Source organism: Symphalangus syndactylus, chromosome 18 (assembly GCF_028878055.3).
Source record: "Symphalangus syndactylus isolate Jambi chromosome 18, NHGRI_mSymSyn1-v2.1_pri, whole genome shotgun sequence".
In the NCBI taxonomy this organism is placed as follows: Eukaryota; Metazoa; Chordata; class Mammalia; order Primates; family Hylobatidae; genus Symphalangus; species Symphalangus syndactylus.
The window spans coordinates 21,206,350-21,231,303 of NC_072440.2; the positions used below are offsets into that span (position 1 = coordinate 21,206,350).

The 24,954-nt window shown below is 49.5% G+C and overlaps 2 protein-coding genes and 1 long non-coding RNA gene across 6 annotated transcripts in view; 1 reads left to right on the plus strand and 2 right to left on the minus strand.

The window, feature by feature from the left end:
• DDX17 (DEAD-box helicase 17) overlaps positions 1–4,411 on the plus strand; it is a 24,962-nt gene extending 20,551 nt beyond the window's left edge. For all 3 annotated transcript variants that reach the window (XM_063623066.1, XM_055251864.2, XM_055251865.2), the window contains exon 13: positions 1,403–4,411. In XM_063623066.1, the coding sequence (XP_063479136.1) occupies positions 1,403–1,908 (506 nt within the window). In that variant the 3' untranslated portion in view covers positions 1,909–4,411. The remainder of the gene's footprint in view (positions 1–1,402) is intronic.
• On the minus strand, positions 4,402–20,360 carry KDELR3 (KDEL endoplasmic reticulum protein retention receptor 3). 2 transcript variants are annotated; one of them, XM_055251867.2, is made up of 5 exons: positions 20,042–20,360; positions 13,414–13,514; positions 8,385–8,543; positions 6,366–6,618; positions 4,402–5,342 (listed from the first exon to the last, which is right to left on the minus strand). In XM_055251867.2, exons 1-5 carry the CDS (start codon positions 20,130–20,132, stop codon positions 5,302–5,304), a joined length of 645 nt encoding a protein of 214 aa, XP_055107842.1. In that variant the 5' UTR covers positions 20,133–20,360; the 3' UTR covers positions 4,402–5,301. The 2 variants fall into 2 exon arrangements, with proteins under 2 accessions (XP_055107842.1, XP_055107841.1); XM_055251866.2 differs by having other exon boundaries at positions 4,402–6,618.
• Positions 20,361–20,829: 469 nt separating this feature from the next.
• Positions 20,830–24,716, minus strand: LOC129468563 (uncharacterized). Its single transcript, XR_008652699.2, has 3 exons — positions 24,587–24,716; positions 24,143–24,282; positions 20,830–20,871 (listed from the first exon to the last, which is right to left on the minus strand). It is a non-coding gene; the product is annotated as an uncharacterized lncRNA (long non-coding RNA).
• Between the last annotated feature and the right edge of the window lie 238 nt (positions 24,717–24,954).

Here is a 24,954-nt window from a genome sequence, read left to right on the forward strand (position 1 = left end):
AGGTTTGGTTTTGTTTGTTTGTTTTGAGACGGAGTCTCACTCTGTCGCCCAGGCTGAAGTGCAATGGCGCGATCTCAGCTCACAGCAACCTCTGCCTCCCAGGTTCAAGTGCTTCTCCTGCCTCAGCCTCCCAAGTAGCTGGGATTACAGGCGCCCACCACCACACCCGGCTAATTTTTATATTTTTAGTAGAGATGGAGTTTCACCATATTGGCCTGGCTGGTCTCGAACTCCTGACCTCAGGTGATCCACCTGTCTCGGCCTCCCAAAGTGCTGAGATTACAGGAGTGAGCCACCACACCTAGCCGAGGCTGGTCTGAGTTTGTTTTTGTTTTTTTTTTTTTTTGAGACGGAGTCTTGCCCTGTCGCCCAGGCTGGAGTGCAGTGGCGCAATCTCGGCTCACTGCAAGCTCCGCTCGCTGGGTTCACGCCATTCTCCTGCCTCAGCCTCCCGAGTAGCTGGGAATACAGGCGCCTGCCACTACGCCTGGCTAATTTTTTTTTTTTTTTTGTATATTTAGTAGAGACGGGGTTTCACCATGTTAGCCAGGATGGTCTTGATCTCCTGACCTCGTGATCCACGCACCTCGGCCTCCCAAAGTGCTGGGATTACAGGCGTGAGCCACCACTCCCGGCCAGCTGGTCTGAGTTTTAATGTGGTTGCTTTGGTGGGGCGGGGGCAGAGACAGAGTCTCACTCTGTCGCCCAGACTGGAGTGCAGTGGCACGACGTCAGCTCACTTGAACTTCTGCCTCCGGGTTCAAGTGATTCTCCTGCCTCAGCCTCCCAAGTAGCTGGTACTACAGGTATGTGCCACCATGCCCAGCTAATTTTTGTATTTTTTGTAGAGACAGGGTTTCACCATGTTGGCTGGTCTTGTAACTACTGACCTCAAGTGACCCTCCTGCCTTGATCTCCCAAAGTGCTGGGATTACAGGAGTGAGCCACTGTGCCCCCCGTCATGGTTGCTTTTTTAATACTTTCAAAAATGCTTAGTAGTATATTAGGTTTCCAGTTTTCCATACAGAGGGATCAGTCATTTTACACTGTTTAGTGGTGGGTAGAAATTGAGACATAGCAGTTGGATCTACAGTTGCAGAATATCCTAGGATCTGGGCTTCCTGCCTCAAGGTTTCATATTGTAATACCGTGTTTCTTGATCATCCTCAAGTAAAGGGCCTAAAAGGGTGAAAAGGTCTAGTGTCCTTTACTGTGCTTTTGAATGTGCCCCATTAAAGAATCAAATTATGAGCATATTTTTACAGTACTAATTTGGAGGCTGGCCAGCATAACTAAATATCAGGGAGACATGCTTAATACTTTTGTACCCAGTAGAATTTTTATATTGTTATGTTTAGGTCATATATCTGGCATTAAAAATTTCCTTGTATCTTCCCATTAGGTGGTCGTTCTCGTTACCGGACCACTTCTTCAGCCAACAATCCCAATCTGATGTATCAGGATGAGTGTGACCGAAGGCTTCGAGGAGTCAAGGATGGTGGCCGGAGAGACTCTGCAAGCTATCGGGATCGTAGTGAAACCGATAGAGCTGGTTATGCTAATGGCAGTGGCTATGGAAGTCCAAATTCTGCCTTTGGAGCACAAGCAGGCCAATACACCTATGGTCAAGGCACCTATGGGGCAGCTGCTTATGGCACCAGTAGCTATACAGCTCAAGAATATGGTGCTGGCACTTATGGAGCTAGTAGCACCACCTCAACTGGGAGAAGTTCACAGAGCTCTAGCCAGCAGTTTAGTGGGATAGGCCGGTCTGGGCAGCAGCCACAGCCACTGATGTCACAACAGTTTGCACAGCCTCCGGGAGCTACCAATATGATAGGTTACATGGGGCAGACTGCCTACCAATACCCTCCACCACCTCCCCCTCCTCCTCCTTCACGTAAATGAAACCACTTAAGTGGTAGTGACTCCAGCAGACTTAATTACATTTTAAGGAACACTGTCTTCCTGTTTTTTTTCCTCTTCCCCTTTTCTTTTTTTTCTTTTTTCTTTTTTTAATTCCTTTTTTCTTTTCTTTTTTTAATTTTTCCCCCCAACCATCGTGATTTGTCTTTTCATGCAGATTAGTTAGAATTCACTGCCAGGTTTCTTCTGCCCACCAAAATGATCCAGTCTGTAATAACATTTTGTATAAAAAAAAAAATTATATATATATATAAATATAGCTGACTGGAAGAGATTAATTTCTTCCCCCAACTTCTTGCATGTTGAAGATATTTGAGCTATTTTTCATCTTAAAGAGTAAGGTACTAGGCCCTTTTGTGGGAGCCCATCTTTTGTTTTTCTGAGTTGGTGGGGAGGGAGGGAGGGGAGGGCTGAATTGTTTTGCAGAGGAAGATGGCATCTGTGCTTTAAATTTCTCATTACTGGGTTAGAAAACAGAGGGATTGCCCTGCACATTTTCTTTCATGCTTTTAAATGTTTCTCAAGTTGGAACAGGTTTCCTCGGGCCTGTTTTGACTGATTGCTTGAGTGCATTTGACAGTTAAAAATTACTAATTGGTTTCATCTCCCTTTACACTCTGCCTCCCCACTTCTCCCCCCATTACTGAAAAATAACCATTTTAGTGTCAGGCTAGAAATTGAATTGCTGAGTCTTGTGTATCCTTTAAATGAAAAACCACAAGTGTTTATTGCAGTGGTTAAACTGTAGCATCTCAGCATCTGGGTGGAAGCTGCCTATATTTCTTCCCAGTATAACTGGGGACCATCTGTGAAATTAATTTTCCATCCAGACAGCTGCTGTGAGCAAATGAACATAAATGCTCACTGGAAATTTACTAACCAGTTTTTACATTGACCTGCAGTGCAAAAAGCACATTTAATTATAACCAATATATTCAAAATGGACAAATTTTCTTTTCAAATGCAGCGTAGAGCTAGAATAAAAGGAACTCTTTTGCCAGCTACTCTGCCCTTTTGGCAAAGTTACCTTGAACAAAGAATCTTAAGGGTTTATTAAGAACTCTTATTTTCTTCATACCCTGTTCTCTGCAGTGCTTCTAACAGCTTCTGGGTGCAGATTTTCTTCGGCATCCTTTTGCACTCAGCTTATTACAGGTAGGTAGTGCTTAAGAAAAGTCATGGAGGACTAAAGCCTAAGTCCTTTTCACTTTTCCTCCATCTGAAGGTAGGTGAGTTCATCCTCTTCATAGTAATGCTGTTTTACCAAGACTTTATAGCAGATGGACCCAGAATTTTCTGCTATTGTGTTCACTACAACAGGATAGGGACATCAGACAGCCCCAGAAACCCCTTCCAGATCTGATATGGGACTATTAATTTTTATGCTGTTAATTGGTATTCATTCACAATGCAGTTAAAGGGGGACGGCTCCACTGCATTCTTTGGCTAAGGCCCGAATGCTTGCTGATCTGTAAGATCTATACTCGAGGTTTGTTTTCCTTTTAAAATTCTTTAGGGAGAGAGGGATGGTTTCTGAGGGGTTCTGAAAGTATGATTCAATGTGCAACATAACAGGTAGGTCTTCAGCATAAGCTGAAATATATGCATGTAAAAACTTTGACATCTCTTTTTTTTAATTTTCCACTTTCTTCTTAACTTTACTTCTCTTTTTGTCCCCCCCATCTTATAGAAGTTGAGGCCAAGGGAGGATGGTAGGCACAGAAGAAACATGGCAAACTGCTCTGTGCTTTCAAACCAAAGTGTTCCCCCCAACCGCAAATTTGTCTAAGCACTGGCCAGTCTGTTGTGGGCATTGTTTTCTACAACCAAATTCTGGGTTTTTTTTTTCCTTCTTTAAATATAGAGGTTCCACCACAAGGGATGCCCTACTCTCTCGCAGCTCTTGAAAGCATCTGTTTGAGGGAAAAGTCTCTGGGCAAGCAAGTGGTTATTTGGATTGCTTGCTTCCCTTTTTCCACCTGGGACATTGTAATCATAAAATAACAGTAAATTCCAAACCTCAAAAACTATTATGGCCTGAGCACAGTTGAAATCTAGCAGAGTTTAACTCTTCTGCCTCCATGTCTGTCACTTATAATTCAGGTTCTGCTGTTGGCTTCAGAACGTGAGCAGAAGAATCATTTTGTGCTAGTTACTGCATTCATGGTTGAAACTCAACTTAGGGAAAGGGTTTCAATGTATTAAGCAATGGGCTGCTTCTCCCCAATCCTCCCTAACAATTCGTTGTGTGGACTTCTCATCTAAAAGGTTAGTGGCTTTTGCTTGGGATCAGTGCTCTCTATTCATGTTCTTGCTGGTCTCCAAACACATTCCTGTTGCATTAAGACTTGAAAGATTTGTAGATGTGTGATGTTCAGGCACAGGATGCTGAAAGCTATGTTACTATTCTTAGTTTGTAAATTGTCCTTTTGATACCATCTTGTTTTCTTTTTGTAGGTATAAATAAAAACACTGTTGACAATAAGGTGTGAGCTTTTATTGCTTAATTCTCTGAATAGTTCAACGTAGATGTCTTAAAACAGTTTTTGTTTCAAGACAAAGGTGGGGGATATTGGATTGACTGATTACTTTAGCACCTAAAACTGAAAGGAAAAAATACAAGAATTGGAATTGAAAACCCTAGCAGGATGCCTAGTAGGTAAGGGTTTGGATATATCTGTATCTGCTCATAAGTAAAACAGTGATTCTGCAAATGATACTCACCTAAGTACCATTAGGTTATTGGTATTAAGGTATTAAGTATAAGGCAGGTGTCAGCCACTGGTTTGAAAAAATTCAAACCAGTAAAAGATGAGGCACAAAGCTCCTCCAGCCAAACCCAGTAAATTTGTTTTGCTTCTGGCCTGAAGGCAGTGTGAAGGTGAAATAAGTTTCACACTTAAAGCTAGCTGTCACCTTTATATGTTGACCACCTAAATTTGGTCATCTGCCTGGAAAGTGGAAATTCACAGGAATGTACTCTAATGTTTTAACTGGTCTTTAGTTGGAACATTCTTAAGAGGAGGGATGTCGTTCCAGATTGGGGTTGACTTGCTCATCATGAGTCTTGCCCTCAGGCCTTAGAGAGCAATCATTTATTTGGTCTATTTCGTCGGTAAGGCACCTTAAGGTTTCTTGCAGTGAGGCACCATCTTTGTGCAGTTGGCCAAGGTTTTTTATGACCTTACAATGGGTCTTTAAGGGCGATCTATTGATGAGAAGGTCTTCTGGGTGGGATCAGGTTTTGCTGAAATCCACACTAAGCATTTTTCTGGTTGTAACATTTGATCCCAAATTACAGACAAGTTGCCAAAGAACATTCAAAATAGTTTTCTTCATGTGCTTGTTGAGGTGTAGACTATCTCTGAAGGGTCCTCAGATTGGCATTGGAAGACTCAACTTCTTTCCCTTAAGGACTGGAAGAAAATGGAGATGAAATGAGAATTTACCATCTGATGAAAGGACTGCTTTATAACTTGATGGATAATCTTGGTATCATCTCTTAATGGCCGGCTCACAGTATATGTTTGATTGTTAAAGCAAAGGGGGAGTCTTCATCTCTGGTTGACTGTGGACCTACTGATTCCCGACTTGGTTATGGGCACCTTTCCCCCCAGCTGTAAACTTAGCGATTGGCCTCAAATTGTCTATTGTACATCTCATACAATCAATCAGCAGTCCCTCTCAAGTCCCAGAACTTGTGTCCACATCTCTTTCCACCTAGAGCCTTTTTCCTGAACGACTGCAACTGCCCCATAGCTAGTCACTGTACTTGGACTGCTTTTTACCCTACATAGCAGCTAGTGGATTGGGTTAATGACCCAGTACCTGCCCTTGCAATTAGAATATAGTGCAAACCCCTTACCCTGGCCTATGAGGTACTAGGTCAATCTTAACCCAACCCGTGGCCCAGGATGGCTTTGTGGCCCAACATGAATTTGTAAACTTTCTTAAAACATATGAAGTGTTTGTTTGTTTTTGCTCATAAGCTATCAGTGTATTTTATGTGTGGCCCAAGACAGTTCTTCCAATGTGGGCCAGGGAAGTCAAAAGGTTGGACACCCCTGCCCTACGTGAACTGGTCTTGGTTAACTGTTATCTCCAGGTTTATAGATTTTGACCCCACTAGCCTTTTTGTCCATCACACCAAGCTGGTTGTCGCCTTGGGGCTTGTAATAAGTTCTGGAATGTTTTTCACTATTAACCAAGTATTCTGTCAAATGTCATCTCACAGCTGTCTTGCATAGTACACATAACCTATTGGCCTGCATGTTTTTATGGCATTTGTTTCTTGAAAATATTTGTCTTCTTGCATTAGAACACAAGCACTGTGAATGGCAGAGACTTGACTGTTCACATCTGTATCTGCTGGAATACTTATTAAATGGATGAGTAACTCAGGCCAGTGTCAGCATCATTGCTGTCATCCCAGGACCTACCTTTGGTCACATACAAGTAGAAGAAGTCACAGTAGAAGATGGTTTGTACTACTCCAGACACCACTGCAATTTGGTCATAGAAATTCTCAGTCTGATACCGCCTGATCCAGTTAGCCAGGTAGAGTGCCCGGTACAGACCCAGAAAGAACAGGTAGTGAGTAGTTATGGTCTCAGCCTCTCCAGTCTTGCTGATCATGAAGAGCTGGGGCAGAATAGCCACTGATTCCAGGTAGATAGAGAAAGTCCAGAGGATCTGAGTCAAAGAGAAAGCGGCCAGAGACTGAGCAAGGCCAAGAAGAGGCCCATCTTAAAAGAACATAATTACTAAAACAATAGCTTGCCGGGGAAGGTACAGTAAGGAGGAAAAAAAGTTCTCAATAAAAATTATAATATTTTAATCAGTTTACCATCTCTAGGTAAATATAAGGTTTTTTTTCTAATTTCTGAAAGATTATACAGTACACTGCTTTTTTCACAGTGTAGCATGAGCATTTATATGGAAAACTACTTTTAATTTTTTTTTCAAAGATAGGGTCTTGCTGTTGTCACCCAGGCTAGAGTGCAGTGGCATGATCATAGCTTGCTGCAGCCTCAACCACCTGGGCTCAAGCGATCTTTCCATCTCACCTTCCCTAGTAGCTGGGACTACAGGCATGTGCCACCACACCCAGCCAAAAATAGCTTTTTTTTTTTTTTTTTTTTTTGAGATGGAGTCTGGCTCTGTCTCCCAGGCTGGAGTGCAGTGGTGCGATCTTTTTTTTTTTTTTTTTGAGACGGAGTCTCGCTCTGTCGCCCAGGCTGGAGTGCAGTGGCACAATCTCGGCTCACGGCAAGCTCCGCCTCCCGGGTGCAAGCCATTCTCCTGCCTCAGCCTCCCGAGTAGCTGGGACTACAGGCGCCCGCCACAGCGCCCGGCTAATTTTTTGTATTTTTAATAGAGACGGGGTTTCACCGTGTTAACCAGGATGGTCTTGATCTCCTGACCTCGTGATCCACCCGCCTCGGCCTCCCAAAGTGCTGGGATTACAGGCGTGAGCCACCGCGCCCGGCAGTGGTGCGATCTTGATGTTGGCTCACCGCAAGCTCCACCTCCTGGGTTCACGCCATTCTCCTGTCTCAGCCTCCCGAGTAGCTGGGACTACAGGTGCCTGCCACCACGCTCGGTTAATTTTTTTTTTTTTTTTTTTCAGTAGAGACGGGGTTTCACCGTGTTAGCCAGGATGGTCTCGATCTCCTGACCTCGTGAGCCACCGTGCCTGGCCAAAAATAACTGTTAAATGATAGTTTCATAGTATAAAATCATAATTGAAGCCACAGTTTCTTAAAATCTAGTCATGTTGCCAGGCTCACACCTATAATCCCAGAACTTTGGGAGGGGGAGGTGGGTGGATCACTTGAGGTCAGGAGTTGGAGACCCGCCTGGCCAACGTGGCGAAACCTCATCTCAACTAAAAATACAAAATTAGCTGTGTGTGGTGGCTCGTGCCTGTAATCCCAGTTACTTGGGAAGCTGAGACAGGAGAATCACCTGAACCCAGGAGGCAGAGGTTGCAGTGAGCTGAGATCCTGCCACTGCACTCCTGCCTGGGCAACAGAGCACAAAAAAAAAAAAAAAAAAAAATTAAAGTCATGTCCATAAACACCACCATCAGAATTTCCCATGATGCTTGTTGCCTGCAGATTCATGGGCCACAGTCCAAACTTACTGAGTTGAAATTTCTGGGCCTGGACTGTGCTACAGGGATACAGGGATCTGCTAATCATCTGTTGAACAGAAGATCTCAACAGCCAGAAGTAGGGCTGTGATGCCTGCTTGGTTTATGGGCATCATGACTATTGAGATGTGCTCATTTCCAACTAAAGCATTGTAAATAGCTTGTCAATTTCTTCTCAACTTATAGCTGAAGGATACATGAGTAATGGTCACAGTTGTAAGCAGAAGGCAAGCCCAGGGTCTGGAGGGAAGGATGCGGGGAGCATATTTCCCTTTGAGAATTGGTACTCAGTCCCTTCCCTTACCTCCAGCGGAGTGAAACTGTAGTTTTCAAGGAAGGAAAGGCCAATGACTGGGACCAGAAGAAACTCCAGGCGGAATGTGTCATTCTCACTGTCAAAAGTTTTACGGAATTTCCCATATATCATGTACACTGTAACATAGGCACAGAGGAGAAAAACCACCTAAAAAGGGAGAGAGACATGGGAATCTATGAAGTCATTTCCTAGCCTATTTACTAGGCTCCTAGCCTACCAAACCTAAGGGTCAGTGTTCTGCCATAATGTAACATGAAGAGGTTAAATGAGTTTGCAATTTCTCTTGGGTCCAGTTGCCTAGAATTTGAAGTCAATGACCCTTTCGTTAAATAACTCCATGCTTCTATACTGGGACTGACAGTGCTGCCATGAAGAGTCAAAGGTGCCCTTGTCGTCCCCTTCATTTGTGGAGCATTAGGTGAAACAGGATTGGTCTATTTCAGGGGATTTACCAGAGGCATTCCAGGGCTCTTGAAACAATTTTAAAACAATTTTAAAACAATTTCCTGGATATGCATCAGTGACTTCTGAGCATTCTTCCACAAGGACTAGCATTTTTTTTTTTAATGTTTCCCAGTCTGGCCTCAAATCCTGGGGTCGAGTGATCCTCCTGCTTCAGCCCCCCTAGAAGCTGGGACTACTTATGGCCTGCTAACCTCCCTTGAATTAACTGACCATTGCTCCTTCAGAAAAGCTCTCCTTCTAATCACAGTAGCTGTCCTCTAGCATATAATGATTTCATTCTGATATGGCCTCTAACCTTCCAGGCCAGCAGTTCTCAAATGAGTGGCTGGGCGTGGTGGCTCACGCCTATAATCCTAGCACCTTGGGAGGCCGACGTGGGCGGATCACCTGAGGTCAAGAGTTCGAGACCAGCCTGGCTAACATGGTGAAACCCCGTTTCTACTAAAAATACAAAAACTAGCAAGGCATGGTGGCAGGGGCCTATAATCCCAGCTACCCAGGAGGCTGAGGCAGGAGAATCGCTTGAACCTGGGAGGCAGAGGTTGCAGTGAGCCGAGATCACACCATTGCACTCCAGCCTGGGGGAAAAGAGCGAGACTTCGTCTCTAAAAAAAAAAAATAATCACAGATGCTGTCTCTTCTCTTGCCCCAAGAGCTTTTGATTTTTTGATTACATAGGTCTGGATGGGCCTGAGAGTTTGTTTTTCTTTTTTTTTTTTTTTTTTTGAGACAGAGTCTTGCTCTGTCACCCAGGCTGGAGTGCAGTGGTGCAATCTCAGCTCACTGCAACCTCCGCCTCCTGGATTCAAGCAATTCTCCTGCCTCAGCCTCCTGAGTAGCTGAGATTACAGGCATGCACTACCATGCCCGGCTAATTTTTGTATTTTTAGTTTCACCATATTGGTCAGGCTTGTCTCGAACTCCCAACCTCAGATGATCCGCCTGCCTCAGCCTCCCAAAGTGCTGGGATTACAGGCATGAGCCACCGCGCCCGGCCTTAAAGTTTGTATTTCTAACAAGTTTCCCAAGTGACACTGATGCTGCCGGAGCAGGACCACACTGGTGTAGAGCACTCCTATTTGTACTCCTATTTGGAGTTATTTCTTCGAAGCAGTCTTTTTTTCACTACAATGAGGCACACATTCTGTCGCCATAGTTCCATGTGAACATATTCATTTTAGCCCGTGATCACATGCTCTGTAAATGTCTATGTACAAGTCCATCTCCCCTCTAAGAGAGGACTCCATGGCAAGGTCCACCTCCTAATCCCCAGCTCCTAACTCAGTCCCTGGCACAAAACAAATGCTGGAATGAGTGAGTGAGGTGGTCACTTTTTCATTTCATAAATGTAGAAACTAGCCTCTTTGAGCTTCCTAGACCTCATTCAGCTATGCCAAGGGCTGAGTCTGCTGTCTCTGCCAGGAATGCCCAACGCTGACTTGGGCTGAGAAATGAACTAGGCAGGTGATGTTTGATACATGTGTGAACTTAAGTAGACGGCGATTTCCAGTCCTCAGATTCACATTCACTAAATCTGAATGAGTTCAACACCTCACAAGTAACAGCAGCCTCCACTCTACCAACTAGTAACAACATGCCTGAAATCCCAAAGGGATGTCTCTGATATGGAAGAAAAGGACAACTCACTTTAGTTAAATATTTTCTAGGTGCTATGTGTTATCTCATGTGATCTTCTCAATAGCCCTGCAAGACAGAATTCCCCCATGGAACCCTTATTCCTTAGAAATAAGACTCCTAGGCCGGGCATGGTGGCTCTCGCCTGTAATCCCAGCACTTTGGGAGGCCGAGGAGGGTGAATCATGAGGTCAGGAGTTCGAGACCAGCCTGACCAACATAGTGAAACCCCGTCTCTACTAAAAATACAAAAATTAGCCAGGCATGGTGGTGCGCACCTGTAATCCCAGCTACTCAGGAGACTTGAGGCAGGAGAATCGCTTGAACCCGGGAGGCGGAGGTTGCAATGAGCCGAGATCACGCCACTGGCACTCCAGCCTGGGCAACAGAGGGAGACTGTCTCAAAAAAAAAAAAAAAAAAAAAAAAAAAGGCTGGGCGTGGTGGCTCACGCCTGTACTCCCAACACTTTGGGAGGCTGAGGTGGGCAGATCACCAGGTCAGGAGACCATCCTGGCTAACATGGTGAAACCCCGTCTTTATTAAAAATACAAAAAAAAAAAATTAGCCAGGCATGGTGGCACACGTCTGTAATCCCAGCTACTCAGGAGGCTGAGGCAGGAGAATCGCTTGAACTTGGGAGGTGGAGGTTGCAATGAGCCGAGATCACACCACTGCACTCCAGCCTGGGTGACAGAGCTAGATTCCGTCTAATAAATAACTTGAACCCAGGATGCAGAGGCTGCAGTGAGCCAAGATCGTGCCACTGCACTCCAACCTGGGTGACAGAGTCTCTGTCTCAAAAGAAAAAAAGGGGGGGGCTGGGTGCAGTGGCTCACACCTGTAATCCCAACGCTTTGGGAGGCCGAGGTGGGCAGATCACGAGGTCAGGAGTTTGAGACCAGCCTGGCCAACATAGGGAAACCCCATCTCTATTAAAAAATACGAAAAATTCCATCCTGGCTAACACGGTGAAACCCCGTCTCTACTAAAAATACAAAAAAATTAGCCGGGCGAGGTGGTGGGCGCCTGTAGTCCCAGCTACGCGGGAGGCTGAGGCAGGAGAATGGCATGAACCCCGGGGGACGGAGCCTGCAGTGAGCCGAGATCACGCCACTGCACTCCAGCCTGGGTGAAAGAGCGAGACTCCTTCTCAAAAAAAAAAAAAAAAAAAAAACGAAAAATTAGCTGGGCATGGTGGTGGGCGCCTGTGGTCCCAGCTACTCGGGAGGCTGAGGCAAGAGAATGGCGTAAACCCAAGAGGTGGAGCTTGCAGTGAGCGGAGATTGTGCCACTGCACTCCAGCCTGGGCAACAGAGCGACACTCCGTCTCAAAAAAAAAAAAAAGACTCCTAGCTGAGCATGGTAATTCCAGAACTTTGGGAGGCTGACACAGGCAGATTGCTTGAGCCCAGGGGTTTGAGACCAGCCTGGGCAACATGGCGAAATCTTGTCTCTATTAAAAATACAAAAAACTTAGCCAGGCATGATGATGCATGCGTGTAGTCCCAGCTACTCAGGAGTCTGAGGTGGGAGGACCCCTTCAGCCCGGGAAGTTGAGGCTGCAGTGAGCCATGATCGCACCACTGCACAAGAAATAAGATTCCTATTAGATAATGTGTCCAACTAAAATCTACATTTTGGCTGGGCACAGTGGCTCACACCTGTAATCCCAGCACTTTGGGAGGTCGAGGTGGGCGGACCACTTGAGGTCAGGAGTGTGAGACCAGCCTGGCCAACATGGAGAAACCCTGTCTCTCCTAAAAATACAAAAATTAGCTGGGCGTGGTGGCAGGTGCCTGTAGTCCCAGCTACTTGGGAGGCTGAGGCACAAGGCAAGCTCCCGGCTTGAAACCAGGAGGTGGAGGCTGCAGTGAGCTAAGATTGCGCCACTGCACTCCAGCCTGGGCAACAGGCAACAGTGAGACTCCGTCTTAAAAAAAAAGAAAAAAGGTGTGTCCTTTGATCTTTACATGGCTGGTTCCTTGTTGTCACTAAGCTGTCAGCTTACATGTCATCTCTTTGAAGAAGCCCTGACCACACTCCCTGAAGTAGCTCTCTAATCCTTCTCTGTCACCTAAACAATTTTTTTCTTGAGACAGGATCTTGCTCTGTTGCCCAGACTGGAGTACAGTGGCATGATCGTGGCTTACTGCAGCCTTGATCTACCAAGATCAGGTGATTGTCCCACCTCAGCCTCCTGAGTAGCCGGGACCACAGATGAGCACCACTACGCCCAGCTAAATTTCTTAAATTTTTTGTAGAGGCGGAGTCTCACTGCATTGCCCAGGCTGGTCTCAGACTCCTGAGCTCAAGCGGTCCTGTTGCCTCGGCCTCCCAAAGTGCTGGGATTACAGGTGTGACTCTTTATTGAATGTTTAATATATGGCAGGGTTTTTTACATTTACATTTATTATCTCATTTAATGTTCCCAACCAAACCCTCTGAGCTAAGTAATGGTATTGTCTTTTTTTTTTTTTTTTTTTTTTGAGACAGAGTCTCACTCTGTCACCCAGGGTGGAGTGCAGTGGCGCGATCTCGGCTCACTGCAACCTCCGCCTCCCAAGTTCAAGCAATTCTCCTGCCTCAGCCTCCCGAGTAGCTGGGACTACAGGCATGCGCCACCATGCCCGGCTAATTTTTTGTATTTTTAGTAGAGACAAGGTTTCACCTTGTTAGCCAGGATGGTCTCCATCTGCCCGACTCGGCCTCCCAAAGTGCTGGGATTACAGGCATGAGCCACAGCGCCCAGCCCTGTCCTCATTTTTGCACGAGGACACTGACATACAAAGAGGCCCAAGATGAGGTCATACAGCCACTAAGCAGCAAAGTCAGGATTCAAACCCAGGTCGGCCTGGTTCCACAGACTGAGTCTCCAAGCAGGCCACCTCCCCCAACCATCATCACCCGGCCCCTCACCTTCATTACTGTGTTGTAGATGGAGATGAAGTTGGTGAACAGGTCCAGGTACCTGGTGGTGAAGACGAGAGCAAACAGGATCTGGCTCTTCCCAGAGATGCCTGTGGCCAAGGGTAGACGGGAGACAATTAGGACACAGACTCTCAAGCCTGCCCACCCTGAAGAAGTGCACAGCCTGGAACTGGGGAAGCCTCCAGAGTGGCCACTCCCACTCAAAGACCTCCTGTCCAGGGCACTGTCGCTCCCTAAGGGCCAGGAAACTCACCCTTCCCATCAGATCACTTGAGTCGTTGTTCCTCTCATTAAGCTCTAATCTGTCTCCCAGTCTCCAAATAAAGACACGAACACCGAGTTCCCAGTCCCCCTGCGTGTGCATGCCTGGGCTCTTGCTCTGGGGAGGATGTCGGGGGTGGTGTGAGTCGGGCTTCGTGGGGGTTGTTGAGGCTTCTCTTCTCTTCACTCCACCCCCAGAGTTCCACTGACAGTCCCCAAAGCTCAGTCTTAGTAGGAACAACTCACTGACTTTACAAGGTGTTGATTCACCAGGGAGACCAGAGCAGGCAGAGGAAGCTTCAGGGCCAGGGGAGCATTCTATTTTATTTTTCAAACTGTAAGATTTAAAAAGTCTCTTTTCTTTTTATTCTTTTTTGAAACGGAGTCTCACTCTGTCACCCAGGCTGGAGTGCAGTGGCGTGATCTCGGTTCACCACAACCTCTGCCTCCCTGGTTCAAGTGATTCTTCTGTCTCAGCCTCCCAAGTAGCTGGGATTACAGGCGTCCGCCACCACGCCTGGCTAATTTTTGAATTTTTCGTAGAGATGGAGTTTCGCCAGGTTGGTCATGGCTGGTCTCAAACTTCTGACTTCAAGTGATCTGCCCGCCTTGGCCTCCCAAAGTGCTAGCATTACAGGCATGACCCACCACGCCCAGCCAAAAAGCCTTTTTTCTAGTTACAAAAATTATGCCTATATTTACTCTTTGCAAAACAAAAATCAAACAATATATAAAGATGCAAAGACAAAAATTTCCCAAACCCCTAGTGTTCATCCTTCCAGATCTTTGTGAACATGTACACACGACACCTATATGTACACATATGATGCACATGGATGCACTGAGTTGACAAAAAAGGGTTCATACTCTCCATGCTGTTTCTTTTTTATTTTTTTCTTTTTAGAGACAGGGTCTGTCTCCCAGGCTGGGGTGCGGTGGTGCAATCATAGCTCATTGCAGCCTCGATCTCCTGGACTCATAATTCTCCTATCTCAGCCTCCCGAGTAGCTGGGAACTACAGACACAAACCATCAGACTGGCTAATTTTATTATTATTATTATTATTTTTGTAGAGACGGAGTTTCACTATGTTGCCCAGCCTGGTCTCAAACTCCTGGGCCCAAGTGATCCTCCTACCTCGTTCTCTCAGTGTTGGGATTATAGGCGTGAGTAACCGCGCCCAGTCTAACTGCTGTTTCTTGACCTACTTTGGTCTCTTTCTTTTTTTAACTTTTTATTTTGAAAGAATGTTAGATTTACAACAGAGTTGTAAAGACAGTACAGAGAATCCCACATATCCAGCTATATCTAATGTTAACATCGTATTTGGGCCGGGGGCGGTGGCTCATGCCTGTAATCCCAACACTTTGGGAGGCCGAGGCGGGCAGATCACCTGAGGTTGGGAGTTTGAGACCAAGCCTGACCAACTTGGAGAAACCCCATCTCCACTAAAAAATACAAAATTAGCTGGGCGTGGTGGTGCATGCCTGTAACCCCAGCTACTTGGGAGGCTGAGGCAGGAGAATCGCTTGAACCCAGGAGGTGGAGATTGCAGTGAGCCGAGATCGTGCCATTGCACACCAGCCTGGGCAACAAGAGCAAAACTCTGTCTCAAAACAAAAAACAAACAAAAAAAAACATCGTGTTTAATGACAGTACTTTATCAAAACAAAGAAATCAACATCAGTAGAGCACTGTTGACTGAACTCCAGGCTCTATTCTGATTTCACCAGTTTTCCCACTGCTGCCCTTTTTCCATTCCTGGATTCCATCCAGGAATCCATGCTGCATTTTGTTGTCATGCTCCTTAGGGTCCTTTGGCCACTTTTTATTTATTTATTTATTTTTTGAGACAGAGTCTCACTCTGTCACCCAGGCTGGAGTACGGTGGCGCGATCTCCGCTCACTGCAACATCTGCCTCCCGGGTTCAAGTCATTCTCCTGCCTCAGCCTCCCGAGTAGCTGGGATTACAGGCGCCCACCACCATGCCTGGCTAATTTTTGTGTTTTTAGTAGAGATGGGTTTTCACCATGTTGTCCAGGTTGGTCTTGAACTCCTGACCTCAAGTGATCTGCCCACTTTGGCCTCCCAAAGTGCTGGGATTACAGGTGTGAGCCACTGTGCCCGGCCAGCAGTCTTGGTTATCAGATGGAAGAAACAGTATATATATAGGGTTTAGTTTAACCCGTGGTTTCAGGCATCCACTAGCCTGTGGTACATATCCTCCGTGGATAAGGGGGAACTACTGTGCTGTCTGATTCAGGGTCTGGTTCCCCTGTACCCCTGAACTGTGCCTTCTCTAACCATTCCTCTGGTTCCAGACATTTGGGGTGGGAGAACATTTTTTTTTCTTTTTTTGTGAGACAGGGTCTCACTCTGTCACCCAGGCTGGAGTGCAGTGACACAATCACAGATCCTGCAGCCTCAACCTCCCCAGGCTTGGATGACCCTCCTACCTTAGCCTCTTGAGTAGCTGGGACTATAGGCACATGCTACCATGCACGGCTAATTTTTATATTTTTTCTAGAGACAAGACTTTGCCATGTTGCCCAGGCTGGTCTCAAATTCCTGGGCTCAGGTGATCCTCCTGCCTCGGCTTCCCAAAGTGCTGGGATTACATGGGTAAGCCACTGCACCCAGCCTGGGGGAACATTTTTAATGAGCAAGAAGGAACACCCCTGAAGTCCCTAACATTCTGGAGAATGTGCTGGCTTTAGGGCGACTCTGGGTATCACATTCCTCACCTGCCAAACAGTCCCTCAGGCAGAGTGGCAGGACTGAGCTGAGGAATACACAGCACTCAGTGAGAACCTGAGTCCCTCTGGGGGGTCTCGCATGCGCGCACGTGCACTTGCCGGGGTGAGGGCAACAGTAGGGCTGGCAGTGGGTAACGAACCCCACTGGGGGAGGCCATACTGACCCGAGTCCAGCTCTGGGATGGACTGATGTTCATCTCACTGAGCCCTCACACAGACTTTGACAGAGAAGCCCTCAGCCCCATGTAGGACTGCCTGGGAGGCAGCCCTGGTGGGGGATGCTTGGTCACCCGCTTGGGCCTTCCCCTACCCCTCTTTTCTCTTCATCCTCAGCCTGCCAGTCCCCTGGGTTTTACTCACATTCTCCTTAGTGCTTTGGGAACCCTGGTGATCTTTTGTTTTGTTTTGCTTGTTTGTTTGTTTGAGACAGAGTTTCGCTCTTGTTGCCCAGGCTGGAGTGCAATGGTGCAATCTCAACTCACTGCAACCTCCGCCTCCCAGGTTCAAGCGATTCTCCTGCCTCAGCCTCACGAGTAGCTGGGATTACAGGCACCCACCACCACACCCAGATAATTTTTTGTATTTTTAGTGGAGACGGGGTTTCGCCACGTGCCAGGCTGGTCTTGAACTCCTGACCTCAGGTGATCTACCTGCCTTGGCCTCCCAAAGTGCTGGGATTACAGGTGTGAGCCACCGTGCCCAGCCCCCCGGTGATCTTGAGCACAATAGTTTTCACACTTTTGAAAACAATCATTTCCAGGCCGGGCGCGGTGGCTCACGCTTGTAATCCCAGCACTTTGGGAGGCCGAGGCGGGTGGATCACGAGGTCAGGAGATCGAGACCACGGTGAAACCCCATCTCTACTAAAAATACAAAAAAATTAGCCGGGCGTGGTGGCAGGCGCCTGTAGTCCCAGCTACTCGGAGAGGCTGAGCCAGGAGAATGGCGTGAACCCGGGAGGCGGAGCTTGCAGTGAGCCGAGATTACGCCACTGCACTCCAGCCTGGGCGACAGAGCGAGACTCCGTCTCAAAAAAAAAAAAAAAAAAAAAAAAAAAGAAAACAATCATTTCCACCAGGAAGCTAGCTGCACATGGACACCGGGACACAGAGGTGCAGGAAGCTGCACCGGGACACAGAGGACAATGTGAGCCTGGACTGGCCAGAATCCCTCCGGGGTCCACCGAGCACAGGTGGACCCCATTGCCAGGGGCAGCCCTCACTCCCATTTGACAAATGAGAAAACAGAGGCCCAGGGTCACACAGCGAGTCAAGGGGAGGAGCAAGAGTGAAGCCCAAGTCTCTGGCCTTTGGGGCTGGGTCTGTTGAGGTCACACCAGGCCCTGCCTCCATCCAGGCACCTCACCTCTAACTTCTCTCTGCGCACACACAGGCCCATCCCTGCCACCCAGCTGCCCTTTTTCTGTTCCCATAGTACTCACTATGGCCTCTAACAAACCGTGTCATTTGCTCAGTTTCCTAGGACTATTGTTTACTGATGGCTTCCTACCACTAGAAAGTCAGGTCCACCACTTGGCCGGGCATGGTGGCTCACACCTGTAACCTGAGCCCAGGAGTTTGAGACCAGCCTGGCCAATATGGCGAAACCCCGTCTGTACTAAAAATACAAAAATTAGCTGAGTGTGATGGCGGGCGTCTGTAATCCCAGCTACTTGGGAGGCTGAGGCAGGAGAATAGCTTGAACCCGGGAGGCAGAGGTTGCAGTGAGCCGAGATTGCACCACTGCACTCCAGCCTAGGGGATAGAACGAAACTCTCTCTCAAAAAAAAAAAAAACAAAAAAAAACGGTGGGTGCAGTGGCCCATGCCTATAATCCCAGCACTTTGGGAGGCCGAGGTGGGCGAATCACCTGAGGTCAGGAGTTCAAGACCAGCCTGGCCAACATGGCAAAACCCCAGCTCTACTAAAAATACAAAAATTTGCCGGGCGTGGTGGCGCGTGCCTGTAATCCCAGCTACTCAGGAGGCTGAGGCAGGAGAATCACTTGAACCTGGGAGGCAGAGGTTGCAGTGAGCCAAGATGGCACCACGGTACTTCAGCTTCAGGGACAAAGAGAAACTCTGTTAAAAAATAAAAATAAAAAATAAATAAAAGAAAGTCAGCTCCACCAGGGCTGGGCCTCTGCTGTCCAGACTGTATTCCAGGTGCCCAGCAGTGTCTGGCAGACAGCGGCCAGGTACCAGTGTCCCCTCTTGGTCATTGTTGCTCACTCCGTTCAGGGCCCTCTGCAAAAATGCAGGGAGAGGTCAGAGCTGATTCTCCCCTCACCAGGGCCTGCTGCTCCAGGTCCCCCACTCAGCATTCCTGGCCACCTCCCCTGAGGAAGAACCTGAAGAGACACTGTCTCTGTACCTGTCTCTCCAGAGACCCCAAACCCAAATGGCCTCCAGGCCTAGAACCACTCCCTCCACACCGTACTGTTGCTTATGTCTGCACCAACCCCCACCCTGCCAGGCCTCCCCCTGCTCTCTGTGCCTTCTCTCTCAAAGCTTCCAAAGCAACCTGTTCAGGCCCCCTTCCAGGCCCCTTCCCGGCTCCCAAACCATGAAGGGCTCCCCAGACCCAACTCCCTGGCCTGACAGAAAAGGCCCTTTCACATCTGGACCAGCCTCCCTCCTGGACTCATCTCCCTCCAGACCACCCCAAATCTGGCTGCCCACCCTTCCCGGGGGATGCCCGGTGCTTGGTGACCTCCATGCCTCTGCATCCCCAGAGCCCTCCACAGCACACATTTCCTGGATTGACACCTGCTCATCCTCCGGGACCAGCACCGAGCTGCTCCTTCCACAGGGCCTTCGGGGCCCCCTCTCAGCCTCCTCAGCCCCACGAGGAGCCTGAGCTCACTCCTGCCTCTGCACACCCAGTGCCAGGCACAGGGAGGGCACCACGAGGACACTGGTGGACAAAGATGGCTGGAGGAGGCTCTGGCAGCCTTTTGTGGCTCTGGATCTGTTTGGCCACCACGAGTCCAGCCTCAAAGCTTCTTCAAACCCCCAGCAGGGCAGCCAGAATGCAAACAGGGTACCCCTCCAGCCTTCCCCGGCTTCCGTTTAGGGGCAGCTCCACACCCACCTAAGCCTGGCTGGTGCCCTCCTGCCACATCACAGCCACCGGTGCCACACATGCAGGCAGGGGAGGGACGAGGGCTCACTTTAGGGGGTGGGATGGGGTCTGGGAAGGGGCAGGGAAGAGAAGACCTTGAGAATCGTGGGCCGTTCCTGAGTGCATACCTGCTTCTCCCCCCAATTGATGGCAGAAGGAACAATGGGTGTAACTGGTGGGAGGGAGGGGTTGTCACCTCCCTTATACTCCTCCTCTTCCAACCAGCAGTGACACTGCCAACCTGAGGGGGCGTCTGTGCAGGAACAAACCCACCCTCCTCCCATCATCTCGAGGGGTCCTCCTCCTTTGATTTTATACTTTACATTGTTTTTGGAAGTGGAGCTCTGCAAAGTTTCAAGGACCCCCACGCCGGAGTCCCCACCCTGAGCAGACACCTGGAGCGCCCTGCCCTGCACGCAGGGGCATGAGGCTGGCCAGAGAGGGGGTCCCGCACCTCCCTGCCCAGCGCCCCTCACCCGTGCAGCACTTGGACCTCCAGATCTTCCCCAGCAGCAAGATCATGGCCAGGAGGTGGCTCAGGTCGCCGAGGATTCGGAACACGTTCATGGTCCGGCTAGTCAGTCGTGCGCCCGCGCCCAGCAAACTTCTAGGAAACTTTCTGGCGGGCAGGGCGGCTGCCACGTCCCCGGCCCCGGTCTCTAGGTGCCCCAGAGCCCTGCCTGCGCCTCACAGCTCCGCGCTCGCACCCGCGCGCCGCCGCCCACACACTCTTGGCCCGGCGGTGACGTGGCCAGGGCGGCCGCCGGCGCAGGGTGGGGAGCCAGGAAGCGGCGCGGCCCGGAGATCCCGCCTCCCGCCCATCCCAGCGCCCGGCTCCCGGACTGGGCGGCCCGGCGACGCGGGGGGCTTCTGGCCTGCGCCCGGCTGCCGTGTGCGCCGGGTGCCCGCCACGACCCATGCCGCCCATGCCCCAAGTGCCCTCTGCCTTCCCTCCGCAGAAACTGGAGGCCTGCCACCAAGCCCCAATCTCTGCCTCAGTTTCCTCATCTGTACACAGGCCCCATAACACTGGTGCCAGCGCTTGGCAGGAGCCAACACGTGGAAGTACCCTGTGGGGCGATTGCTGCTATTGTCTTCATCTTCCCGGAGCTGGAGCTCCCTCCCTGGGAGCGTGAGGTGGGGCGGGGCGAGCCGGAAGCGGAGTCCTCGGGACCTCCGTCTGTTAATTTGGATTTGCTGCAGGTGGACAATGGTAATGGCGCACCACTCAGCAGTGGAATCAGACTGACCTGGGCTGCAGCCTGGGTCGGTGGGCCTTCCTCTCTCTTGGTCTCAATTTTCTCACCTGTAAAATGGGGTTGTTGTGAGTAGGAAGGAGGTCAAGTTGGTCAGGGAGATCCAGGGCCCTCGTTCGTGCCTCCCTCTTCTTGGTGTTACCAGCATATTAAACGGACACACAGGCCAGCAGAGACCCAGGAGGGCTGGAGAGACCCAGGAGGGCTGAGCAGCAGGAAGGGTGGGGAGTGAAGGGTCCCTGGTGGGAGGGAGTCCTCCCAGAGCTGTGTGGTCTGAGCAGGTCCACCACCCTCTCTGGACATAAGTCTCTGCGTCTGAAAGAGTGGAGCATGTGAGCTGAGGGCCTTGGCCTCCCCTCCTTGACCTGAACAAGCCCTCCTCCCACTCAGCGCCCTCATCTCTCTCTAAATAACGGACCTCCTCCCACTCCCACCTCCTGCCACAGATAACCAGAGAGGCTTTTCCACGACAAATGTATTTAAATAGAGATGGGGGTCTCACTATGTTGCCCAGGCTAGTCTCGAACTCTTGTGCTCAAGCCATCTGCCTGCCTCAGCCTTCCAAAGTGCTGGGATTACAGGCATAAGCCACTATGGCCAGCCCCTTTTCTGTGACAAAAATCTGTCACATCAGTGGTCAAGACCCTTCTATGGCCCCCTATGCCCCCTACTTTCCCTACTTTGTCTTTTTTTTTTTTTTTTTTTGAGACAGAGTCTCGCTCTGTGGCCCAGGCTGAGGTGCAGTGGCACAATCTCGGCTCACTGCAATCTCTGCCTCCCGGGTTCAGGTGATTCTCATGCTTCAGCCTCCCGAGTAGCTGGGATTACAGGCACCTGCCACCACGCCAGGCTAATTTTTGTATTTTTAGTAGAGATGGGGTTTCACCATGTTGGCCAGGCTGGTCTCGAACTCGTGACCTCAGATGATTCGCCTGCCTCAGCATCCCAAAGTGCGGGGATTACAGGCATGAACCACCGAGCTCAGCCAAGGCAGTCCTTTGAGACCCCAAACGCAGTCCAAAGACCAGCAGCATTGCTACCGCTTGGGAATACAGAATCTCAGCCCCTCCCCAGGCATTCCGGGGTGAATCAGACTCTGATGTGCACACGAATCTCCTGGGGATCGTGTTTAACTGTAAAGTTCCAAAGGCACTCATCTAAACAACACTGTGAGGAAGCACTGGCCTCATTCTCATTTTACACATGGGGAAAGCGAGGCAGGGAGGGTAAATAACTTGCTTGAGGTCACACAGACACTAAGTAGTCCTGTAGCCCAGATTCCAACACACGGTCTGCCACGAAATCATTCCCTTACACTGTGGGTTGCCATGGCAGGTGATGAGCACCCCGTCACGAGAGGTGGGTGAGCAGCAGGTGGACGCTCGTTTGTCAGAGACTCAGCAGCAGGCCCTCCTGCCCTGGCAGGGAGGTGGTGATCATAATAGCCATCAAGTACTGAGCATCTGGGTGCCAGGCATGGGTCAGGCCTGTTACTCAGGTTCTTTCCATCGCCTCGCTTTGCAGGGGATGAACCTCGAGGTCCAGGGAGGTGAGGTGCCTGGACCAGGTCCCTCTGGGAGGAGGAGCCAGGCGCTCATCCCCGAGCCGCGGCAGGTTCCGAATGGCCCTTCTGTTCCCTGCTCCCCTCCAACCCTGCCCAGATGCCTCCCCCTCAGCCGGTGCCCAGAGAAGGCGGAGGCTATTTAAATCCCTCAGGTGTGGCTGCAGTTCTCTCTGCCCAACCAGCTGGCATTTCCTTCTCAGCGCCCACCTCCTCCCCAAGCCAGAGAAAAGCACGTGCAAGTGCCATTTGGCGAAAACATCTGTCCTCCTGGGAAGCAGCCCCCACTAGTGTGTGTTGGGGGGAGGTGGGGCTGGAATGAGGCTGGATCCTCCCCTTCCCTTTATTTCCTCAAGACCACAGGGAAACTGGCCAAGGCCAGGGACAGTCAGAGGAGGGACCATGGTGCTGGAGGGGAAGGAACCCAAGCTGGATAGCTCCAGGGGCTAGACCTTGTCCCAGGCCTGCCACTGTGGCCTTGAGCCTGCCACGTCCCTTCTCTGGGCCTCAGCTTTCTCATCTGCTAAATGGGAAAAATAAAGATAGATGTAGGCCAGTCACGGTGGCTCACACCTGTAATCCCAGCACGTTCGGAGGCAGAAGCAGGGGGATCACTTGAGGCCAGGAGTACAAGACCAGTCAAGGCAACACAGCAAGACTCGTCTCTACAAAAAATTAAAAAAACAGAAAATAAAAAAAAAGATTAGCCGGGCATGGTGACAGAAACCTGTGGCTCCAGCTACTTGAGACACTGAAGCAGGAGGATCTCTTGAGCCCAGGAGTTGAACGCTGCAGTGAGCTATGATCACATCACTGTATTCCAAACTAAGTGACAGAGTGAGACCTTGTCTCAAAAAGAAAAAAATAAAAAGAGCCAGGCGCAGTGGCTCATGCCTGTAACCTCAGCACTTTGGGAGGCCAGGCGGGCAAATCTCTTGAGCTCAGGAGTTTGAGACAAACCTGGGAGACCTGGTGAAACTCTATTGCTACAAAAAAAAAAAACAAAAAACAAAAATTATGGCCAGGCACAGTGGCTCACGCCTGTAATCTCAGCACTTTGGGAGGCTGAGGTGGGAGTTCGAGACCAGCCTGACCAATATGGTGAAACCCCGTCTCTACTAAAAATACAAAGATTAGCTGGACTTAGTGGCGTGTGCCTGTAATCCAAGCTACTTGGGAGGCTGAGGCAGGAGAATCGCTTGGACCCAGGAGGCAGAGGCTGCAGTGAGCGAACACCAGGCCACTGTACTCTAGCCTGGGTGACAGAGTGAGACTCCGTCTCAAAAAAAACAAAAAAAAACAAAAAAAACAAAAACACACACACACACACAAATTAGCCAGGCGTGGTAGCACATGCCTATAGTTCCAGCTTCTTGAGAGGCTGAGGTGGGAGGATCACCTGAGCCTGGGAGGTCAAGGTTGCAGTGAACTGAGATTGCGCCACTCTACTCGAACCTGGGCGTGGGTGACAGTGAGACCCTGTCTCAAAAAGAAATGAAGTATTGCAGATGCTTAGTCATTGCTCTTTGCATCCAGTTTTCCTAATGTCCCTACGAAATGGATACTATGTCCTTATTTTACAGACGAGGAAATCGAGGCTCAAATTTGTCTCTTGCTCCCCAAGGTCACATGGCTCTCCTCTCCCCAAAGTCCTAAGGCTCTGTCCTCAGTAATTAGCCCCACCTCTTTTGTGCCCACTAGGCTCCCAGGTGGAGACTTTCAAAGCTCCCCATGGAGAAAAGGGGAAACCCTTTACTCACGGAAAACATTTGGCTCTAGCCCCTGGCAGCACTCTGGCCACCTGCACGGTCATTCACGATCTGTCCCTGCTGCTGGGTGGATCCTGGCAAGTCCCTCACGTCTCTGAGCCTCAATTTCCCAACACTCAAAAATGTGCCTGCTGCAGGCGAAAGCAAAGAGGGAAATTTTCCTTTAGCTCAAAGGGCAAGGACCGTTTTCTTCTCACTAACAAAGCAAATTCTACGTTCAAAGTCAGATTTATGGAAGAGAGAATGGGGGACTTGCTCAATTATTTTTTAAAAATAGGTATATATAATCTCTCTCGCTCGCTCTCTTTTTCTGGTCCTAGCGCTTTCTTATATTTCACCACTGTTTGGAATATCCTGCAAACTGCCTCCAATTCTGTGTGGAAGGAAAGAGGGGTGTAAAGTGAAAATCACTCCACTTAATTGGCTGTCTCTCACCGGGCAGGGGCCTGGAAGGAAAGCTATGTCTCGGGCTTCCGGGGCTCCCTAGAGCTTCCTCTAGGCCGCCAAGTCTTCCTCTGGCCTAGGCGAGTGGACGCTCTCCCGTGGAAGGAATGACCTCTTCCCAGGCAGCCCCTGAGGTCCCGCCCGCCCGGAGGCGCGGACGAGTCCATTTCCTAACCGACCGCGGGGTGGGCCCAGCCTTCCTCTCCCTGCGGTTCCACCCCAGGTGTTCGGGAAGCTCTTTCCCCAGCTCAATATCTTTTGAGTGACAGGAGGCAGGGGCAGCGCGGGCCGCATTTTACTGAGACACCAAGGTTATAAACACCAAGGGTCAAAACCTCTCTTCCCGTTTTAGTTACAAG